This window comes from Lithobates pipiens, unplaced genomic scaffold (genome assembly GCF_037356315.1).
Source record: "Lithobates pipiens isolate NorthernLeopardFrog02 unplaced genomic scaffold, aLitPip1_a1.2 Scaffold_13, whole genome shotgun sequence".
NCBI lineage: Eukaryota > Metazoa > Chordata > Amphibia > Anura > Ranidae > Lithobates > Lithobates pipiens.
This window is the reverse complement of record NW_027507718.1, coordinates 344,402,033-344,424,513: the sequence shown is the minus strand read 5'-3', so window position 1 is coordinate 344,424,513 and position 22,481 is coordinate 344,402,033. Positions and strand designations below refer to the sequence as shown.

Genomic DNA, 22,481 nt, shown 5'->3' with positions numbered 1-22,481 from the left:
TGGACAATTACTTTTTCACTCAGGTATTTAAATGCCAAAATTTGCTAACAATAGCACAGCAGTATGTCGATCATAACAATGAGCTATTTTTGGACGGTGCTCTAAAAATGCTAGCTTTACATTTCACTATGCAAATCTCTTTGAAATCTTTCTTTGAAATTAATACAGCATTCATTTTTGAGTGCATTACAGGGAGAGTACAAGAGCTAGTGTTAAGAAATGCTGCTTGATAGCTGCATTATTCTGGTACCCCTTGTAGGATGCATTCAGAATAAATACTAAAAATGCACTTTTCCCACAGCATGTGAAGTTTTCACCCATTAAAACTGGTTCCACTAAAAACATTTTTTTTTCAAATAAAAAATCTGCTTGTTAATATCTATCTATCTATCTATCTATCTATCTATCTATCTATCTATCTATCTATCTATCTATCTATGATACAAATTTTCCTCGCCTCTCGGCAATAGCCCATGCCTAAAAAATAGATGAACTTTTTCACAAACTGCTAATTGGGCTGAAAAAAAATTGTTATATAAAGCATACCATTACAATTTAGTCTTGTAACTGCAGTAAAAACAAGCTTTACTATTAGAGCTACAAGTAGAATCATGTGACCTGTGGCAAATCAGATCTCTTAGGATCACTAGATGCGTTGTCATCCAATCCTATAATCTCTGTACAATCCTCTTTAGATCTATCAAAGTGATGTAATATGAGGATCCACCTAAACTATCCAATAAGGCAGGTCATTGCGCTACATACTGGTTGGTAGGTATAAGGCCGCCCATAGATGGTTTGAACCATGTATGGGCAGGCTGATTGTACCCAAGTTGATTGATCGATCAACTTGGGTACAACCAGCCTGTCAGATTCTTAACGCAATTATTGCCAGTGGCTATAGCTCCGCAGGAGGGATTCCCCTATCAACTCTGACTGTGTTGATGGGGTAATCAAGCGATTTTCTTTCCTGCAGCCCATGGTGGCAGGAAATAAAATCACACCTTCTATGGCCGGCTTAACAGATTGTACAATCAGATTGTAACTTGTGGTGAGCTTTGGAGCAGTCAAAACTTTGCTGCTACTGGCCTATACTGTATTTTGGATGGACCATACCATATTGCTAGACCCCACCCCTCAGGTTTGTTTGCTTTATTTCTCAATGGCACTGACATATTGTGGTGGCATAAAAAGGGAAATGGTGCAGGACAGCACAGGGCAAGCTAATGCAATAAAAAAAAAAAATCTTACTGGGTCTTGAGCTACTTGGACTGACTTCCTTGAGTTTATAACAAGATATGTACATGCTATACACTTGTATACATGTTGATAAAAAGTTGTAAGGGATTTTAGTCCATGTATTTGTGAATTTAGTTTATTTAAAACATATACCAGTGTATGCACTGCTGTTTGTATATTTATTTTTTGTATATTTCTTTATTTATTTTACAATAAACATTTAATACAGGATGCTTCTAAAATATCGTTTTGACAACAGTATGCTGGGCTTGCTAATAAGAAAGCCAAGCACTAGCCCTACACTTTTGGACTGCTCATGCAGATAGAAGAAAGAATGGGGGATGTGTCCCTGAATTCACGCATGTAGTGGTTAGTGTGTGTATAATCTGTAATTTACAACATACTATTCACAACAAAGTAGTAACAAAGCCCGATGTCCATATATCTCCATTACCTTACATTTACTACTTACTGGCTGCAAGTTTAAACATTAGGAAGGTGCCCTATACATATCTAAACCTATATAAGAACACTACACTTTCCTTTCCAAATCTATCCAATGCTAGTTGTATTTTAAGTTTTTTTTTTCACAGAACATATTGTTTTATAATAATATTTTGAATTAAATATTTATTTTGAATGTTATGCTGTATTTACTAAGAACATTTCTCTTAATTTTAGACTTGTTCTACAAGCTGCTGATAGAGGATCACCAAGTCTTTCTGCAACAAGTATAGTAATGGTTTTGGTTGCAGATATAAATGACAATGCACCCACTATTCCTCCTCTGGAGACCGTCTACATTAATGAAGGTAATATAGTGAAAAAATAATTTGCAGCAGAGTATTTATACCTAATTTATAAGATATCAAGATATTTTCTTTGAATGTTAATCAAGAGCTCTGTACTATTTTAGATGCTTCTCCTGGCTACGTTGTAATGTGTGTAACCGCCAATGATGTGGATCTAAAACCAAATGTATCATACAGTTTTACTGAAGATGGTAACCCTGGTATGAAGTTTGACATTGATAAGTATACTGGTGTTTTAACCCTTATTGGGTTGTTGGATTATGAAGAAAAACCACAACATCACCTTAGGATCCAGGCATCTGATTTATTTCATCTTACTAAAGCAGAGCTCCTTGTACAGGTGTTGGATGTTAATGACAACCCTCCACTATTTACCAAAGATTCCTATAAGGTAAGCATAAAAAAATGCAAACATATACAATCATATCATGACCATGGTTGCTGACTGCAAGGTGACCACCTTAGGTCACCCCTTATTCTTTAAACAGCTCCTGGTTTTCACTAAAGACTTCACTCTATGCTGTATGTGAGCTCAGGTCTACATGGTGACCACATCCCTAGGTGTGTAATAATGACACTGACCATTATTTAAACAGAAGAGGTCCAGCACTGGACATCTGAGGAAATAAGCCCGCAAATGTCATCTCCAGAAAGGAGGTGAGTATTTCAGCAGGAGATGCATTTTTTTTTTTTTTTTTGCTGAGTCACGTTAATAGCCAAAAATCAGCTTTACAAAAAACGAAAGAAAAGCTGTCTTTGGCACTCGGTAACAAAATCCTAACCTACAACACCTCTTTTACTTTTGTGTGGAAAATCATATGCACCAATCCACCAATATCTTATCTAAGTACATTCTAGGCAGGTGAATAATTAAATTATTAGGATCATGTAAAAATATACAAATAAATTGTGACCAACATTACATTTGCATACCTTCAAAGTGACGATTATTTAGTTGATTCTGTAGCTGATGAATTCGAGGCTATACATCCCTTATCAGGCTAATATTGTTTGTCTTTGTTGATTTTATACACATGCCCTAGTCTACTATATGAACACATATTTATATACAGGCATACCCCACTTTTAAGTACACATTGGGGTTTATTTACTAAAGCTGGAAAGTGAAAAATCAGGCTCACTTCTGCATAAAAACCAATGAGCTTCCAGGTTTTATTACCAAAGCTTAATTGAACAAGCTGGGGTTAGAAGCTCATTGGTTTCTATGCAGAAGTGAGCTTTAGTAAATAAACCCTATTGCGTACTTAAAAGTGGTGTATGCCTGTATATCCCTTTCCTCCCCTCCTCTTTTTCTTGGATAAAATGTTCAATCTTGAGTGTCCTGAGGAGTTTATTTATTACTGTATGTGTATGTCCTTAACCACTTTCAGACCAGACCATTTGCTGGCTTAAGACCAGACCACTTTTTGCGATTTGGCATGTGTTGTTTTAACTGACAATTGCGCGGTCGTGCGACGTGGCTCCCAAAAAAAATTGCCCTTTTTTCCCACAAATAGAGCTTTCTTTTGGCGGTATTTGATCACCCCTGCGATTTTTTTTTGCGCTATAAGCAAAAATAGAGCGTCAATTTTGAAAAAAACGCATTATTTTTTACTTTTTGTTATAATAAATATCCCCCAAAAATATATAAAAAAACTTTTTTTCCCTCAGTTTAGGCCAATACGTATTCTTCTACATATTTTTGGTAAAAAAAAATTGCAATAAGCGATTATTGATTGGTTTGCAAAATAGGGGATAGTTTTATGACATTTTTATTAATATTTTTTTTTTTACTAGTAATGGCGGCGATCAGCGATTGTGACTGCGACATTATGGCGGAAACATCGGACGTTTTTGACACATTTTTGGGACCATTGTCATTTATAGAGCAATCAGTGCTATACAAATGCACTGATTCCTGTGTAAATTACACTGGCAGTGAAGGGGTTAACCAGGGGGTGGCAATGTAGGGGTTAAGTGTTCCTAGGGGCGTGTTACTAACTGTGGGGGGCTGGACTTTGTGGTAGTGAACACTAATCTCTGCTCCAATCACATGGAGCAGAGATCAGTGTCACTTGTTGCTAGGCAGAACGGGGAGATGCTGGTTACAATGGCATCTCCCCGTTCAGCCTCCCCATGAGACGATCGTGGGTATCCCCACAACGATCAAGTCTGTGGGACCCGCGATCAAACTCACGGGGGTCGACCGACACGCGAGCACGCCGCCGGTGGCGCGCAAGCAATGGCAGGGCTGCATATAGAAATGGACGTACCTGTACACCAATATGCCTGCCCGTGCCATTCTGCCAACGTACATCAGCGTGCGCCGGTCCGGAAGTGGTTAAGGAATAGGGAATTTTTCATAAAAGTTCAGCTTTAACTGCTCATCATTGGTATTTCTGGTGTTTTTAAAGCTTGTTATTGCTTACAAATGTGCTTCAACAATTTCCTATTTTTGTATTCATACTTGTTTTTTTTCATATGATTTCCAAGAACTGCCATGTAATTGGGCACCCACAAGTTTATCTCACACTTCTCCAGAAGTTTACTGTTTCACTTATATATTAAACCCAGTGAGGAATAAAATAGGTGATGCCAGTCAAATGCTATGTCTTTCTTTAATGTTTCAATGTGACACTAAAGGAACGCTAAATAGTATTTCAGCCTAGCATTCATATGTGTGTTTACTAATCACATGCAAAGGGAATGGTGTAAAGAGTAATTCGATTCAGTATGATTCACTGAAAGTGAGGGAAAATCCACAATTTTGAGTCACTAAAATGGGAATAGAGGGGACAACTTCCAAAGGACAGCTATCCTCATTAAGGATGAGGTTATGGTTCGGTCAGAAACACAAGTTTGGACGAAACCTTGGCTATTCAGGCATTTGGATGAAGACCCAAACACCCGTTCAGCTAAACATCATGTATACCGCTATTATACATGTCAGCTTTCCACTGTCAGTGGTTGTTAAGGATGTCAGTGGGTGCCAAGCTCTAAAAGAACCAAGGCCTGGAACAGAAGGCTGACCCTCCAGATGCAGTACTATGCACCTCATTAATAAGATCTGAAACAACTCAATGCAAATCTAAGGCCGCGTACACACGGGCGGACTGTTCGCCCAACTTAGTTCGTCAAACAATCCGACAAACAGTCCGCTCAAAATTTGCATGAACGGACTTGACCACACACGATGAACGAACAGTCCGCTGAAAGCGTGCGCGATGACGTGAACGGCACGTACGACGGGACGAGAAATTCGACGTCCAATATACTGCAATGCAACCTTCGCCGTGTAAATCCTTTCTGAGCATGCGCGAAACTTAGTTTGTCGAACAAGCCTACACACGAGCGGACTGTCCGCTGAAACCAAGTTTCAGCGGACTGTCTTACGGAAATTCCGAAAAACTTTGTTCGTCAGACTGTCCGCTGAAACAGTCCGCTGAAGCCCACACACGAGCGGACTGTCCGCTGAAACACTGTTCAGCGGACTAAGTTGTGCGAACAGTCCGCCCGTGTGTACGCGGCCTAAGTTTCAAAAGCAGTTTTTCATGGATAGACTATTGGGACCTGAATCATAGATGGTAACTGGGGCTACAAGCCTGGTTTGATATAAAGGGCATAGGAGGGTCAGAAACAGACTCAGAAGGTGATGGGGCCAAAGCTTGCTGAAAGCCTATGTGGGCAGAATGCCCTTGTAGATGAGCAGAAACATTTAGGAAATCTTAAGTAGGCATGGAGGTCTCTGTGGAAGCCTTGGTCTCATCAGAAGGAGCCGAGAAAGACCAAAATGATGATGATGATCCTGTACCAATAGGGGTCCCTGGTTCAAATTACATGGAATCTGGCTTATAATTGTTATGTTTGCCAGTGTCCCAACCTCCTTTAGATGGCAGTATCATTTCTGACATTAAGGTAATTATTGTAGCAAAGCTGGTTTAGTTATTTTATCTTTTAATGGGATATTCAAAAACATTTTTTCAGTTAAGTCCAATGACATTTAAAATTACAGTCACATGGCTGAATATAAAGATCCTTATCCTTGGATAAAGCTTAGTTAATTAGGACTAAAGTGAAGTTAAAGCTCCAGAATTGCATATCTGCATCAGGGATACAGAAAGTACTTGTCAGGGCTGGGCTCATCCCTTCCTTCCTCTGAGCTGGTCAGCTATCGGTTAATTGCCAGCTCCCATCTCTCCACAGTGACTCACCTGTTGATGATATCCTGCTCGTCAGTCCTGCCTACTTAAGCCGTCTAGCCCAGATGATCTCTGCCTTCGCCTTGGTCAAAATCACAGTGATCTCCTGCGTTCCTGTTAAAGACTTGCTTGGCTGACATTCATTCTGGCTCCAGATCCTGCTTTCTGTTCCACTATGCTGATCTCTGGCTTCCTGACTTTCTGGCTTGTCTGACTATCCATTCCGATTACCAAACTTTGGCTATGTTTTGACTCTGTTTGTTCTATTTACTTTTATTATTAAACAAGTGTGATTTAACTGTACTTCTGTCTCAGTCTGATTCATAGTTTCTGACAGTAGGCGAACTCCATGAATTCAGAAGATACAGTCAATCCACTTGTTGGTAATAATTTTTCCAGATTGGATGAGCAGGATCACTGCATGGATCAGTTTGCCAAGGCGTTACAAATGCTCCTGAATCACACGGCTCACCTGGAATCTCACACTGTGGCTGCTCCGATACAACCTGTATTGCAGGCCATCCCTGCTGCTGCTCCATTCTCTGTGCAGGCACCCGCCTCGAGTATTACCTCTATAAGAGGTATGTCTGGTTCCGCTCTGCTTCCCCAGCAATTTGGGGGCAATCCAATCTAATGCAGAGGGTTTCTCAACCAGTTTGAGATATACTTTGAGATGCTGCCCCAGGCATTTCCCACAGAGAGAAGCAAAGTAGGTTTCATGATATCTTTGTTTTCTGAGAGAGCCTTGGCCTGGGCAAACCCTCTATGGGAGAAGCAAAAACCTGTTGTCTTGAGTTACTCTGAGTTTGTGGCTTCTTTTCATGTCCATCAAACAGAGTATGAAAACTGTTGCCAATTACACCATTGAATTCTGTACTCTGGCAGCAGAGGTTGCTTGGAACAATGAGGCCCTCGTGGCTGCTTTTACTCATGGTCTCTCGGATACCATCAAGGATTAGATAGCAGCATGAGATATACCCACTGAGCTGGGGAAGTTGATCATGTTTGCCATCCTCATTGACTCCAGACTCAGAGAAAGACTCTCTTTTAAGGAGCGCTTGCGGAAGCCTCCTGTACATTTGTCTCCGAGCTTTGCAGTCCTACCCTTGCCTCCCTCACACCCCATGCCTCCTGGTACTAAGTCGGTCAGTGAAGGTGAACCCATGCACTTGGGCTTCACACGTCTCTCTGCGGATGAGAGAACCCTTAGAAGGAGGGAGAGAGTGTGCTTTATTGTGGCCAGGCAGGTCCCTTTTTGAAGTCTTGTCCTACCTGTTCAGGGAATGCCTGGTCCTGTCAGGGACAGACCTTAGCTGCCGTTGTTTGGTTCCTAGTTATCCAGGATAAGCCCCTGGTTTCGGTTACCCTATCTTTGGCTGAGTCGTCCGTCGAGATACAGGCCTGTTCATTGATGCTGCTTTTGTATCGAAGCACTTGATTCCGCTGCAGCAGCGTGACACTCCACTTGTCATTGAGGCTCTTGAAGGGAGACCTCTACAGCCTGCCCATGTGACTCATGAGACTGTTCCATTGTCCATGGCCGTAGGGGCTCTTCATCATGAGATAATCAAATTCCAAGTTGTTTCCTCACCTAAGTTTCTGCTGGTTATTGCTTATCCTTGGTTCCAGAGGCACAACCCCTCTTTTGGCTCCATGCTGAGGTTCTCTCTTGGTTGCCACAATGCAGTAAGACATGCTTCCAGACTAGGAAGATTTTCATTTATTTAAAACACCTGGGCAATAATCTTAATTTAAACCCAGCAGTATTCAGTTTATGGGTGATTCATACCACATTGACATGCATATATAGTGTACAATTAAGACACCAACTGCATTCCCCCAATCTTATAAAGCATGAGGAGTGCCTAAAAACTATAATTTATGAAGTTATATAAAAGAACCACAAAGGCTATTTGTCATTCCACATTTTTTTCTTTCTCTCCCTGATGCCCAGACAAAGTCCATGATTCATCCAAAGCAAGTACATGGTAGATTTAAACGTATAATTTTATTTAACCAGTTAAAATTATATATGCGTTAAAAGAACACCATTTCTCAAACCAATATGACTGTGTAAGATTCATTTTGTAATTAAAACTATAGGTAGAGGCAGTGGGCTTGATTTACTAAAGACAAATAGACTGTTCTCTTTGCAAGGGGGTTTTCGCTTTGCAATGGAATTTTCTATTGGCTTAGTTAATATGGTAAATCTCTGATTACTTTGATCATCCAATCATCACATTCACTAAGCTAAGTGAAAATTCCTTAACAAAGGGAATAGCCTATTTTCCTTTAATAAATCAATGCAATGTGATACAATGAGTTAAAAAAAAGGGTTGATTTCTCTTAAAACTTACTGAATGAAATGTGGCAGATAGTTTTAGTAAAGGAATATGTGATAAAAAGAGATATTATCATATTAAAACAAATGACTAACCAATACATAGATGTATGCTTCTTTAAAATATAATAATATATACATTTATTTCACTGTTGAAAATAAGAAAATAATACTGTACTTTAACTCTTCTGTATCATCTGACCGAAGTACGTAACTCTTTTAAAGGTGAAATTTTTAGCCACCACATGAGATATAACGAATTAAGAAAATAATGATATTTTCATTTCTGGTATTCAGTACAGTTAGATGTAAAGCCCCTTTGATAAAACATTAACAAAGAGTTCAGTTTTAGCCCATCTCCACATATATCAGATATCATATATATTGATGGACTCTTAAGGCAAAAGATGAAAAAATTATACAAATAAGTACAAAGTCAATCAAACCTATGAAAGTATGCAGAACACTGGGTATATTTACAATGGCATGGCAGCTGCTGCTCCACCACAAGCCAACACAGACAGTGATATTGTGTGAAGCCTTGCTTCTATTAGTGTTAAATTACACCCTGTCCTGCTGCATCACGAGATTGCCCAGGATATGATGCTATGTAAATCCACATCTCCAATTGAGGGCTTTAATAAATCAGAAAGGGCATATGAATTCTGGAACCGTTCAGAAATCTTTTAATACTTTGCATAGATCAGCAATGAAAATACTAGTGAAATTCTGTATATTTTTTTGGAGTCAAATGTGCTTTCTTTTCCAAATTTCAGACAAAATGCTAATTTGTGACAATTTATACTTTTTTTTTACTTTTCTCCTTTTTTTTTTTTCCCCTGAAGGTAACTGTACCTGAATTGACCGAGTCCAATATGTTTATCATATCTGTAACTGCTACAGACAGGGACTCTGAGATGTATGGGCCTGTTTCTTACAGAATTATTTCTCCACGTAAGGGATTTGTAATTAATCCAACCACGGGTATGTAAATTAATTGATATTTTGTTCATACTGCATGTGTTTTGGTCAAATAACTGCAAATTTTTCACCAAGTGATGTAAGGTTTCATTAAATAACCTTAATTTATTACCAAGAGAAGAGGGAATAATATTTTGCACTGCTGGGTAATCTGACAAATGTATTTTTGGTTTTTAAACAAGATTAAAATAAAGATATGCGTTCTTTGTTTTGGTGGGATTATATTGGTGCCAAACACAAAAAAAGTCCCATTACAACAAAAATTGGGGATTTTTGCTTTCATAAGTGATGTGGTGCCTGCGATCACCCACCAATCCACCCTGCATAAAATTTAAATAAACTCAAAATAGTTTTACATTTTTTACAAAATAAACTCAATTTAATATTTTAGAGTCATCATTTTCTTTACAAACACAGTTAGTTTTCCTACTTGTTAGCAAATAGTACTCATAGCAAGGTGTACCCACACAAATATTTTTCAGTGTGAAGGGATTCTAACACATTCAAATCACACAGAGTATTCCACTGTTTTATTCTCTAAATAGCAGATCTACACATTTATTTTTATGACTGTGTTGAGGTGGAAACTGGACGCTTTGCCTCATCAGCATAAATGTTAAAAAGCTTCTTAGTCTTTTTAATGAGTAATGAGTACTAAGTTTTCTAAATGTAGGAAATATTGCAGCAGATTTTTATTAAGACCACTCTTTCAGTCAAAATGTGATAGTTTGTTCAGTTTTTCTCAACCTCAGAACTCAAGGCCTATTAAGTGTGCATTTTCCCCAGATCACTCCCCCCATTAAGCATGCGATACTAAATAAGTTCTTATAGATTGCTGTAAATATACAAAACAAATCCACTGCTACCTGGAAAAATAGTGGGTTCCTTTATGTAAACTATAAAATTGTGCTACTTGTACAATCCATGCATGATTCCAGTTACACATTGACACTGTTGTACAGGGAATACCAGTTCTGATATTATAAACTATCTTTGGTAAGACTAAATAAAGTTTATGAACTGACACAAATATTCATTCAGCAAATATTTGGAGGCTAAATGTACACTATGTATAGGTCATTGGAGTACCCACTACTAAATCTAGATATGCATTTATAGTCAGTCATTAATGTTCCATTCAGATCAAGATTGTCTGCACAGTGCATAAACATATGCAGTTGCCAGTGGGAATGTTTATGCCTTATGCCATTGACATCAGCTGTTAACAAAACATATTTTTCTCCTTATTTTGTACTTTCCAGCTATGTTGTGTTCCACCTGTCTGCTCACAACCCCCTTAACTCTGTACACTTCACTGGTTTATTCTTGAACACTGAAACCACACCTGATAATTGGGCATAGTGTACTATTTTGCAGTAGGTAGATTTGTCATGTAAGATACTGTTTCGCATTAGGTGAAACCTTGGCGTAATGTTCACTGCAAGGCAAAATGAATCGATGTACTTCCCATCATGTAAAGCTATCGATTATGCATTGTTCACACCACCATTGTGTCCTGCCCAACCTGTTCACTCAGGTTGACAGCTTTGTAACAATTAGGTGACAACTTAAGTCTGGAATGTGATATAGCAGATAAGTTAAAGGGAGATATAATTTCTTATTCTAAAAGCCATAATTATTCTAACATGTAGCTTGCAGTATCTAATCCAGGCCATTACGAAGGAGACAAGCGAGATTATACTCTCTGATATTTACAAGTTTCGCCCTGCCTTCACTCTTCAAGAGATAACGTTTAGATAAAGCTATACAACGTTTTTTATTGACCCACACCAAAGATGGCATAGCTTTGTGTATCCTATGCATGTCCTTTTGCTGAATAAGGTATAGTCTGTAATGGATATAAAAGAGGGGCAAAGCAATCCATTTGGAATAAGTGGCATCTCCTGAATAGTGACAAAGTTAGGTGCATCCATGCCTCCATCTCTCCTATTATTTTGGCAATCATCAGATGGTAGTTTAACCCCCCTGGCGGTATTCCCAAGTGTGGCTCATGGTGGATTTTCAGTACAAAAAGCGGTAACCCCGAGCCACACTTGGGATCACATCACAGGATCCAGGTACAGCTTACTTACCTTGTCCCCAGGATCCTGCCATGTCTCCCTGCACTGTGTGTGAGCCGTCCTCCGCTCGATCTATCACAGAGCCGAGCTCCATTCCCTGTGAGCACTGAGCATTGCAACACACGGGACAGAGAACGGCTCCAAATTCAAAAAGTAAAACACACAATACATAAACAGTACACTGTAATCTTACAGATTACATTACTGTATCAATTTATTTCACATCCCTTTCGTCCTTAGTGGTTTGTCCAGTGTTTTATATTATAAATGCTGTTCTTTCTGCCTGGAAACTGGAGATTGTCCATAGCAAACAAAACCGTCCCTTTTCATCAAAAGTGGTTTTAGATCAGCTAGAAAACAGCGATAATAAATTAGAATCACTTGCAGAATTGAGTGATAGTGATTTGTGGGGAAATCTGTCATCAAATACTGAAAGTAATGACAGCGACAATTCTGCAATTGAGCAAATTTCAGTGTTTTTGATTTGATTACATTATTGAATAATTTTTATTATTATTATATTATTATTTGTTATAATTATTTTTAGTTTTATTTATTATATTATAATTTATGATTTTGTTTTTCAAACTTTATCATACCCGGGATGTCTACTAGACTCTTGTTTGGACAGATTTAAGTGAGTTATTCCTAAGAATTACAGGCCTACAATATAAACGCCAAATTTCCATGCAAAATAATTGCACTGCTTTCAGAACCTAAAATCTGAAATAATCATACCGCCAGGGAGGTTAAATGATATTGCTGATTTTTAATCCTAGATATGCGTTATGTTGCTTAGCTATGGAAAAAGGCACAGAGGAGGTCCATGTGGAGGCCTTGGAAATAAACATTTGTGCAGCAGACAAAGGTTTCTTGCTCCCATCAGCTCCTTAAAAGTTAAATGCTTTTTTTTGTCAACAAACCCCATCATTGATTAAACCCAATGTAAAATAACATACTCATCCACATACAGCTCATTCATAAATCTTCCCATTCATAAAGCTCTGAGTCACTGATTTATCATTGTGATATCTTCTTATTTGAATCTCTGCTAACCATTTATCTACATTTATTATAACATATGCAGCAGCATAGGTGTGCGCAGCCTCTTGCATTAGGGTGTGCACCCCAAAGTTCCAACACATATGCGTTTGACATATTTACCAGCCTCTTCCCCGCTCTCTATCCTGAAATAATGGGAGGAAGGGGGAGCAAGGGAGCACATGGTGGACCCAGGCAACAGAAGGAAGAGGAACAGGGAAAGGAGGGGTGGTATATATAAGTACCAATCCCCTATATTTTCCTCCTGTGGCAGCTGAATGTTGACAAAAGGGAGAGCAGGAGAAGCCTACTTTCAGCTGCTGCAGGACAATACAGATCGGATACACTAAATTCCATCCCCGCCACCTCTCCTGCACAGGTTCTGAGGGTCGGCAAGGAAGGATTGCGGTTTACCTGTCAACTGCCAACCATTCACAGGTTGCCAACCCCAGGATTAGGGTGTGCCGAGGCACATGCGGCACACCCCTTGTGCACGCCTATGTGCAGCAGCCATATGTCTAACATAACCTCACAATGTTCTACAACATCTTTCCCTAGTTATCTTTTTCTCTACTATATAAATGCCCCCACGCTGCTTTGCAAGCTTGTAAAGCAGCAGGAACACAATGTCATAGATACTTCATGTTACTTCAATTTCACAAAAATATTTCCCCCTACAATGTAATGCAGAACCCAAAAACTTCAATCTTTACTGAATGTTGCAGGACTCTGGCAGACATGTGGCAATGGCAAATCATTACCATGGCCAGCATACCTTGGCTTACCAGCTGTTGAGATCTAAAAAGATAACTGGTCTGCAAATTGCATCATATTGCAGTTTTATGCATATGTGTTAGATTCATTTTTTTATTTCAATAATTTTTTATTTAACGGAAGTATGCAAATCACACAATAAGAAGATTACATTCGCAGAATATCCGTAACAATACAATGTATGATATCAATAGTGCAGATTGCCATAAAACATATGGGAAACATAGTACAATGCCTCTAAAAGTATAGGATCTAGCTATTAAAACAGAAAAAGTAAAGGAGGGCATAGCCTTACTCCTTGTACCCCAATTGGGAACACACTGTACACAGGAGCAAGGGAACACTCCCGTGTTAAAAACAGCAATGATGTCAAGCCCCGTTGCGTTTTCACTATACTCAATATATACAAAGAGTAAGGCATAGTACCGTATGGGTATATAACATGAGATAGTAACCGTAAGACTTAAAGGATAATGATGGGGAAGAGAAGTCCGTAAGGTATGGACTAATACTGACCAGTTATCTATTGTGTAGATGATATATTTAGGAAGGGGGGAGGGGTGAGAAATAGCGAGAGAAGAAAAGAAAAAAAATTGGGGGGGAGGGAGGAGGAGGGGGGAATAAAAGGTGGAAGAGGTACATGGAGTTGTGTGAGACATTCTTCTCATACTAAACGGGATGAATGTTCAAGGAGGTATAGGCATGGATGATTGGTACCAGTCTAGCCAGGGAGTCCAGCGAGTAATGGATTTAGACATTAGACCTTCTGCAGAGGCATACATACGTTCATACATGCCATGTAGATGTGTTGTTCGTATGACTTCAGTACGTGAAGGGAGGTCAGGGGATTTCCAATTACGTGCAATGGTCAACCGTGCTGCTAGGCATATGTGCGTAACAATACATTGGAGATGATGTGGATAGTTGTCAATTCCAATATTTAGGAGCGCCAGTGCTGGGTTAGGCGGGGAGGCAATGTGAGTGAGAGTTGATATGATTAAAAAGATGTCTGCCCAAAACTGGGTTATTTTCGGGCAAGACCAAAAAATGTGAAATAGGTTGTCAGGGAGACCACATAGTCTCCAGCAGGCAGGGTCTGTTGCGGGACTAAATCTGTGAATCTGCAATGGAGTGATATACCATCTAAGGTTTATCTTGTATGTGAGGTCCCAGAGATTTGCCGATTTCGTAGCCAGAAACGTGGCTCGTAAAGCAGTCTGCCATTGTTGTGAGGAAAATGAGGTACCCAGTTTAGTTTCCCACTTTAGTAGAGGGGGTAATTTCTCAAAAGTATCTTTGCCATCCAATAATGTATAGAAGAGGGAGATGCTCTTAATGGTTGATGAAGTATTAGAAAAGTATGCCCATGCCACTTTAGGGATATTACGACGGAGGGAGGGGGTTTCAATTAGGCAATGTGATATTCTAATATAAGTATAGTATTCTTTAGTTGGGAGCGAGTATTTATTTTGCAGGGAGGTGAAAGAGTAGAGGAAGTCGTCATCGTAGAGATCAGTGATATGGGAAATACCCTTATTCTTCCAAGGAGAGAGCTGAATGTCTTGGGTTAGAAGGTTAAGAGTTTCAATGGGGAGGGGAATTGTGCAGGTGGGAGCCGTAGAAGGAAAGTGTGTTGTGAAGTAGGAGAATGCTGCTACCGACGCTTTTATGGTTGGGGATAAGGAATTGTTAGATGACGTAATATTAGGATTAGAGATAAGCCAGTTATGTAAATTATTTCCTAACACTTGAGAAGCTTCCATGGCACACCAGTGGATGTTAGGATCCGGAGTGAACCAGGCTTTGAGTTGGGCCAGGGTGGCTGCAAAATAATAGTCTCTAACAACAGTATACCCCAAGCCACCTATTTTTCTGTGTTTCATAAGTGTGCGACGTGCTACTCTAGATTTTTTTCCTAGCAATATAAATTTATGAATTATCGATTGAGTCTGCCTGAAGAAGGAAGTAGGTATAGGTATGGGTAACGCTCGAAACAGGTATAGCAACTGGGGGAGCTTGAGCATTTTGAAAGTCTGCCTGAGGTGGACAGTGTGAGTTTGGAGATATTCGTTAGGTCAGAAGAAAGTGTGGTAAGGAATGGAGGGAAGTTTGATTTGTAAAAATCTTTGGTAGAGCTTGTCAGGTTAATGCCCAGATATGTGATGGAGTTTGCAGACCATATATAAGGGTATTGGACGCTCATGTACTGTTGCTGTTCAGGAGATATCGCTAAGGGCAGTATGTATGACTTGGACGCATTAATTCTATAGTAAGACACATGACTAAATTCATCTAACAGAGTCTGTACCGAAGCCAGGGAAGAGGAAGGGTTGGTTAATGAGAAGATCACATCGTCGGCAAAGAGACTACATTTTTTATTTTTTATTTACAAATGTAGTCAATTGCATCTAAATGCTCCAGATCATACCCCAAATTGTCATGGTCTGGTCACTCCTCTTCTTTAGATGGCAAGACTTTTAAAAACCCTGATCTAGATTTTTAAACTGTGCTTTGTCCATTTCCTGTTGTAGCTTACTGTACTGCAGAATAGGTACGCCAAAATATGTTATATTTTATAACAATTATTGAAGTACTTATTCATTTTTTTTTCAATTTTCTTTTTAGGTTCATTACATACAGATACCCCAGTTGAAATCAAGGACAAGAATACAGTGATTCCAATTTTGGTAGAAGCTCAGGACAATGGTTTCCCAGTTTTAACCTCAACTGTGATTATTGAGCTCCAGGTACACGATACAAATAATCATGCACCAATATTTTCAGAGGAAGTTTACCAGATCTGTGTCAGAGAAAATACATCCATTGGGGAAACCATTCTCACTTTCACAGCGACAGATTTGGACTGGACCCATGAAAATGGATACATTGACTTTTCTATTGCCAGTGGAAATATGCAAAACATGTTTGTTGTGGAAAGTGTTGGAATTCTTTCCCAGCCCCCTTTTGTTGTTACTGGAAAACTAGCTATAAATGGGATTTTGGACTATGAAATCAACAGAAACCATAGGCTACTGTTAATTGCCTCAGATCGAGGATTACCTTCCTTAAGTTCCAGCACCACTGTCCTGATATCTATTATTGATTCAAATGACAATCCTCCTCTACTGCAGAGTAATGAATATCATGTTAGCATCCAAGAACATCATCCCATAAAAAGTGAAGTGATTTCTGTTTCAGCCAATGATATCGACAGTGGAGAGAATGCAGAAATTATTTACAGCATAGTGTCTGGGAATGATGAAGGATTTTTCACAATAGATCCAGGAAATGGTACTGTCGCTTTAGTATACCATCTGGATTATGAAGCTGCAATGATCTATACTTTAATAATAAAGGCTACTGATGGTTGGGGAAATGGAAAGCATGATGCCTTTTCAAAACTCTATATAAATGTGCTTGATGATAATGACTTCATACCAAAATTCCTGTTCAACAGTTTAAGCTGCAGTCTGTATGAAAACATGCCCCCTTTTACACCAGTATGTAGAGCCAATGCCATTGATCTGGATTCTGGGCCATTTGGTGTCTTGAATTACTCTATTCCTTCAACTTGCCCAAACGAACCCAAAGGCCAAGATACATTTTTCATAGACTCATTAACTGGAGATATTTATACCAAGTATAAAGTTGACTTCGAGTCACAGAAGAGATACTGCCTTATTGTTCAGGTGAAAGATAAAAGTGAATCTACAGCTTGTATTTTACTATATGTGGACATTAATGGACAGGATGAGTTTCCACCTGTGTTTCATGAGGATCAGTATTTATTTGATTTGCCTATAGAAAATAAACCTGGAGAAATTGTTGGTAAAGTGGGAGCTTCAGACAAGGATGAAGGAGATGATGGTGTTGTCCAATATTCGCTTGAAAAACCTTCACAATTTTTTTCTGTTAATGTTACGAGCGGAGCTATATATCTAACCAGAAGTGTTCATAAAATAAGAAGTAATGCTAAGAAAAATGATGACATTTTGGAGTTAGTAGTAAAAGCTCAAAGCCCAAAGCTAGACTCAAAGTCATCAACTTGTACTGTTCGAGTTAACATTTCAACAGCTCTGGAGGGCTACTTTGGTATGTCAGCAAACATACTTTCCATTAGTTTTAGCATTTCGTTTGTGGTTTTCTTGCTACTGGCAATAAGCCTTATTGGAATTATTCTTAGATACAAGCACAAAGATGTAGTAAATGCTTGTGGGATAAAAGAAGCTGCCATCCCTGCACTTCCCAAGTCAAATGTTAAAGACTGCATGCCTGATGAATGTCCAAAGTTTGAAAATGTTAAGAACGGCATAACTCCAGACACATCTGAGTGGTTAGGATTAGTTGGCATCAGAGAAAAGAAAGACACTGGGAACAAATGCAGGAATTCAGACTCAAGTGGCCATGGCTCCACAGAAGGGGAAACTGCTGAAGATGAAGAAATAAAGATGATCAATGAATACCCTATTAGAAAAGAATCTGGCTCTGTTCTGAGTGAAAGAGGTTCACGAGTTCCAGACTCTGGAATTCCAAGAGAGTCTGATCTGCTTTCATGTGAGTCAGATGAAACAGATGTGGTGATCGGGTCAGAAAGGAATGAAAGTGTTGAGATAGTTAAGGAGGACAATGGAAATGGAGAGGGTCAAGTACATTATACCTGCAAAACAGAACTGCCACCCACCCACCACAGCAATGACACAAATCCAAAGGACAAAAACACTTTGCAAGATATCAATCAAGACTATATCTATGTCCCCATGTCCTATGATTCTAGATACGGTTCTCTGGCATCCTTAGTAGCTTCTGATGAGGACTTGAGAGGAAGCTATAACTGGGATTACCTGCTTAGTTGGGAGCCCAGGTTTCAGACACTTTCCTCGGTTTTTGGTGACATTGGCAGACTAAAAGATGAAAATATGAACAGGAATGTACAGAAGCAAAAGAAGCCTTTTATTTTCCCACCCCCTCTTATCACATCTGTTGCACAGCCAGGGATAAGAGCTGTACCACCTCGAATGCCAACTATTATGTCAGGACAAACCTTTGTAAAATATCCCCGTTCTCCTTTTTTCTCCAGCCTGGCATGTCAGTCTTCAGTCATGCCCCCAAACTTTTCTCCTTCCTTATCTATGCTCACAGTACACACGCCTTCCACCTCACCTGTGCATTCAGGTCTTAGTGGAACTTCAGTGCCTGCTCTCTCTGAAGAATTGCTAATACAGCAAGAGTTTCAGGTGTGAAAATGAATGTTTTCAATTATGGACACTTATGAGGACCAGAAAGGGCATGTCTAAACTAATCAGCTTGACTCTGCATTGTTTGTCAATTGTTACATTTGTGCTACCTACATTTTTTGATACAGCATAAATCTTAGCCAATCAAAAAGTGTCAAGTAGGTGGTTGCTCTGGATTTTACTTGCAGGCTAACATTTTGTTCCACACGTCTAAACCTGTCATGGTGGATACCTGTAATCCCGCAACAGTGCATGAAAAGTTTCAATCAAAACTCATGTGTGCAAGCAGTAACTTCATTGTAACTGGCCAGTATTTACCAGCATTTAAACATATAATAATACTACCATTAGTAGAAGTTAATATTTATGGACTGAACTATAGAATTATGTACATTGACTAGATGACACATATTGCCATCCATAAAAATAACTGACATTTACAGCTAGCGAAATAACTGTAATACAGAGATCCTTAAATTTCCCAAATCTAGCTTTCTTATAGATTTGATGTTGAAATGCAGAATTACTAAACTGTGAACTGTGTATATGGCATTTATTAACTTGTTCCCTTATGCTTGTGGAGCTCTTACTGTATCATGGGAGCCCAACAGAATAAAACGAACCCAGTGAATCCAGATGAAAACAAACAATGTTTGCAAACACATGGAATACTTTGTCTAGGCTGACATTTTTTGAGCAGCCATGTATAACAGTAGACATACCTCCATGGCAAACAGAAAAAAATATAAACATTTGTCACTGGGTACACTACACATTTTAAAGACCTACACATGCATAATGGAGTAAGAAAGATATGCTATTTACAAAGTTGCTTATTTCACTATTTGGCCTTATACTAAGGCCCTGATTGGTGGAAAGATTACAAAGTTTCATAATCCTTTACAGTAACTGTTATTATTGGTACAGTATTTTATTTTCCTATAACCACTAGTATGGAATCTGATAGAGCTCATTGTTAGAAACCACTCCAGCAGGAAATAAATGTATACCTCGGCAAACATAATTTATGGAGTGAAGAATGAATGTCTACTTGTATACCGCTATGGGTGATTGTCATATTGCCATAGTGGATTTCATTAATGTAAATATGTTGAAATTAGGTGGTTTGCCCATACCAAATAGGTGTTTGCTTTAAATGCGTATCCCAGTTGAAATGATGGTATGGACTGTATTAATAGACTGCATGGAGAAATCAGAGCCTCCCTACCGAGGGAGAATTGTGTTTCACCCAGGCGTGTGGTTAATGCACTATGGTTATATCAGAGGCCCACCTTGCCACTATAAACGTATCACCCCCATGGCCACCTGCACTCTCCATATTTACTTCTGCTGTCTATACTACCATTCAGTTAATTAGGTAAATCACAACACAACTATATATAGATTTTACCATGCAGCAAGCTAGAGTAGCACAATTATACTTGTGTACTAAGAGCACAGATCACAATCATATGATCAAAAGCTACAGATCCATCCAGAAGTCCTGTGTTACCCTTGCTAAATCTGGATGTGTTTGGAGGATGCAAGACTAAGATTATTTTAACCTGGTACAGTAGCTATAATCTGGTTGCTATGGGCACCAACTCAATTTCCAATTAATTTGCTGTTTATAAATAAAGTCCAGTGTATTTTTATGCTTTATATTAATGCATCATACTTTGATGAAACGTTTGTATCATTTATTTGTCAATTTTTAAGCAAAAGATATTTAAACACAATACAATTTGACATGATAGATTTGTATTATTCTTTTATATAAAAAAATCAACATATGTTATATATTCACGGGGGACACAAAAGATGTTGGAAAAATCTTTCTGTTTCTTCAGTAGGTAAAAAAAGAGACATGTTCTGCTCCCAAAAGTTTTTGTGTAACCTGATGATTTAATAATCTTCCAAAAAATTTGGAAACTGACAAATTTGTATTATTCTTTTATATGTAAGGATTGAGAGAGTTTAAAAACTCTCTCAAAAAAAGGCAGACGTTGTGGGCATACCATGAGGCAGTATTTGTATAAAAAAATAAATAAAAATTGAGAGAGTTTTTAAACCCTCTCAATCTCTACATATACTCATTGGATGTTGAGATCGTGGGGTCCTCCCTTTCTATTATTCTTTTATATAAAAAAAATCAATATGTTATATATTCATGGGGGACACAAAAGATGTTGGAAAAATCTTTGATTCTTCAGTAGTTAAAATAGAGACATGTTCTTCTCCAAAAAGTGTTTCTGTAACCTGATGATTTAATAATCTTCCAAAAAATTTGGAAACTGCTAAATTAGATTTTAGCAGAAAAGGGTAATTCATAACAATGTCCTGTACTGATCCTGATGTATCAGTACCAGCATAGATAACCCCATGAATATAAGAATTTACAATGTGTATGATCATATATTTGGAGCAGCCTGAAAAATATGACTTTCACTTTTTAGTACTTGCGAAACTGTGTGCATATAAATGCAAAGTAAGATTTAATACTTTACACATTTTAGAGAACTCCATGTTTGCCAATGTTATTTGGAATTTTTTGTTGTGTATCTAGCACTTACTTTACCTGCAGGTGTTTCGTCAATGGAAGATGGGAAGTGTCTTTACACAAGTGTTAAAAGTCCCCTTCTCTGACCTTTTGATGCCATTTATAGTAACATTAAACACCCCAGCTTACTTTTTGGGTCTGTTGTCATGACTCCTTCACTTTTCTTCCACTGTCATTCGCTAACAGTGACACATATGGAACTATTTTGATGCTAAATGACAGCTGCAGGAAAGTTGAGGAACCACAGGGATGAGCAGGAAGGTGTATAATGTGAAGGTTGACCAGCTACATCAGTAGCAACTGGCGTAGAAAGAGGGTGCTTGAGAAAACCTCCTATTTTTTTAAGGCCCATTCACTCATGCAACCACTGCGATTCTTGTGTCCTTGTAACTGGAAATATACTGATACTTACCTGAGTTGCCATAAGTCTTTGAAATCAGAATCAGCAAATCAGAAAATAGTATTCAAATACTTACACTGACAAAAAAAGTCCTGTTTTATGAACTACCAAAGACTGAAAATACTACAACAAATATAATATCTTTGGACTTTTTTCTTTTAGAACACTTGTTCATTTATACAAGAATGTAAACCAAATGCTTTGGTTTTAATTTTTGTCTCAATAAAAAGGTCATGTAAAAGAGAAAAGCTCCATAGCTTTATATTTGTTGATGTTGTATACTTTGATGACATTTTCAGTTGATACTAGACTATAAAATAGGGTATTTTTGTTAGTGTGGGATTTGTCAGTACAGGGAAATCTGGGCTGAAGTTTTCAGGAGGTTCAGTGGCCATTTCTATGTGTATTATGTATGTTCAAGCACTTATCATAACTTTCCTTTCCTGAGAAGCTCCATGTTAGCAAATAAATGGACAGACTCTGCCCTCCTTCAACCCCCACCCCAGGACCATATGCCAACAAATTTTGACTCTGCCAAGCCCACAGCATTCCGTAGGAAGCCACAAGAATGGGGGGGTTATCTGCTGATATGGATTCTGTCAGGAATGGAAATTGTATTTGAATATCATTTCTGATATACTGACAGCTCCATATCAGCAGACAAATAGGGATTAACTAAATCAATATTCAGGGATGGGAATTCTTAATAATGTTAAATGCCAATGGAAGCTTTCAAAATAATTTCAAGACCAAAACTAACTATGGTTAAGGAAGTGGGTTAAACTAGAGATGGAAAATTTCCAGAAATTTTCAAGCCTT

General features: G+C 38.5%; 1 protein-coding gene across 1 annotated transcript in view; it reads left to right on the top strand.

Annotated features, from left to right (window-relative positions):
• The window catches only part of DCHS2 (dachsous cadherin-related 2), a 408,274-nt gene extending 386,884 nt beyond the window's left edge, over positions 1–21,390 (top strand). The window contains exons 17-20 of the mRNA XM_077477070.1: positions 1,921–2,051; positions 2,156–2,442; positions 9,437–9,575; positions 16,094–21,390. Coding sequence (XP_077333196.1) covers positions 1,921–2,051; positions 2,156–2,442; positions 9,437–9,575; positions 16,094–18,708 — 3,172 coding nt within the window. The 3' untranslated portion in view covers positions 18,709–21,390. The remainder of the gene's footprint in view (positions 1–1,920; positions 2,052–2,155; positions 2,443–9,436; positions 9,576–16,093) is intronic.
• Positions 21,391–22,481: the final 1,091 nt, after the last annotated feature.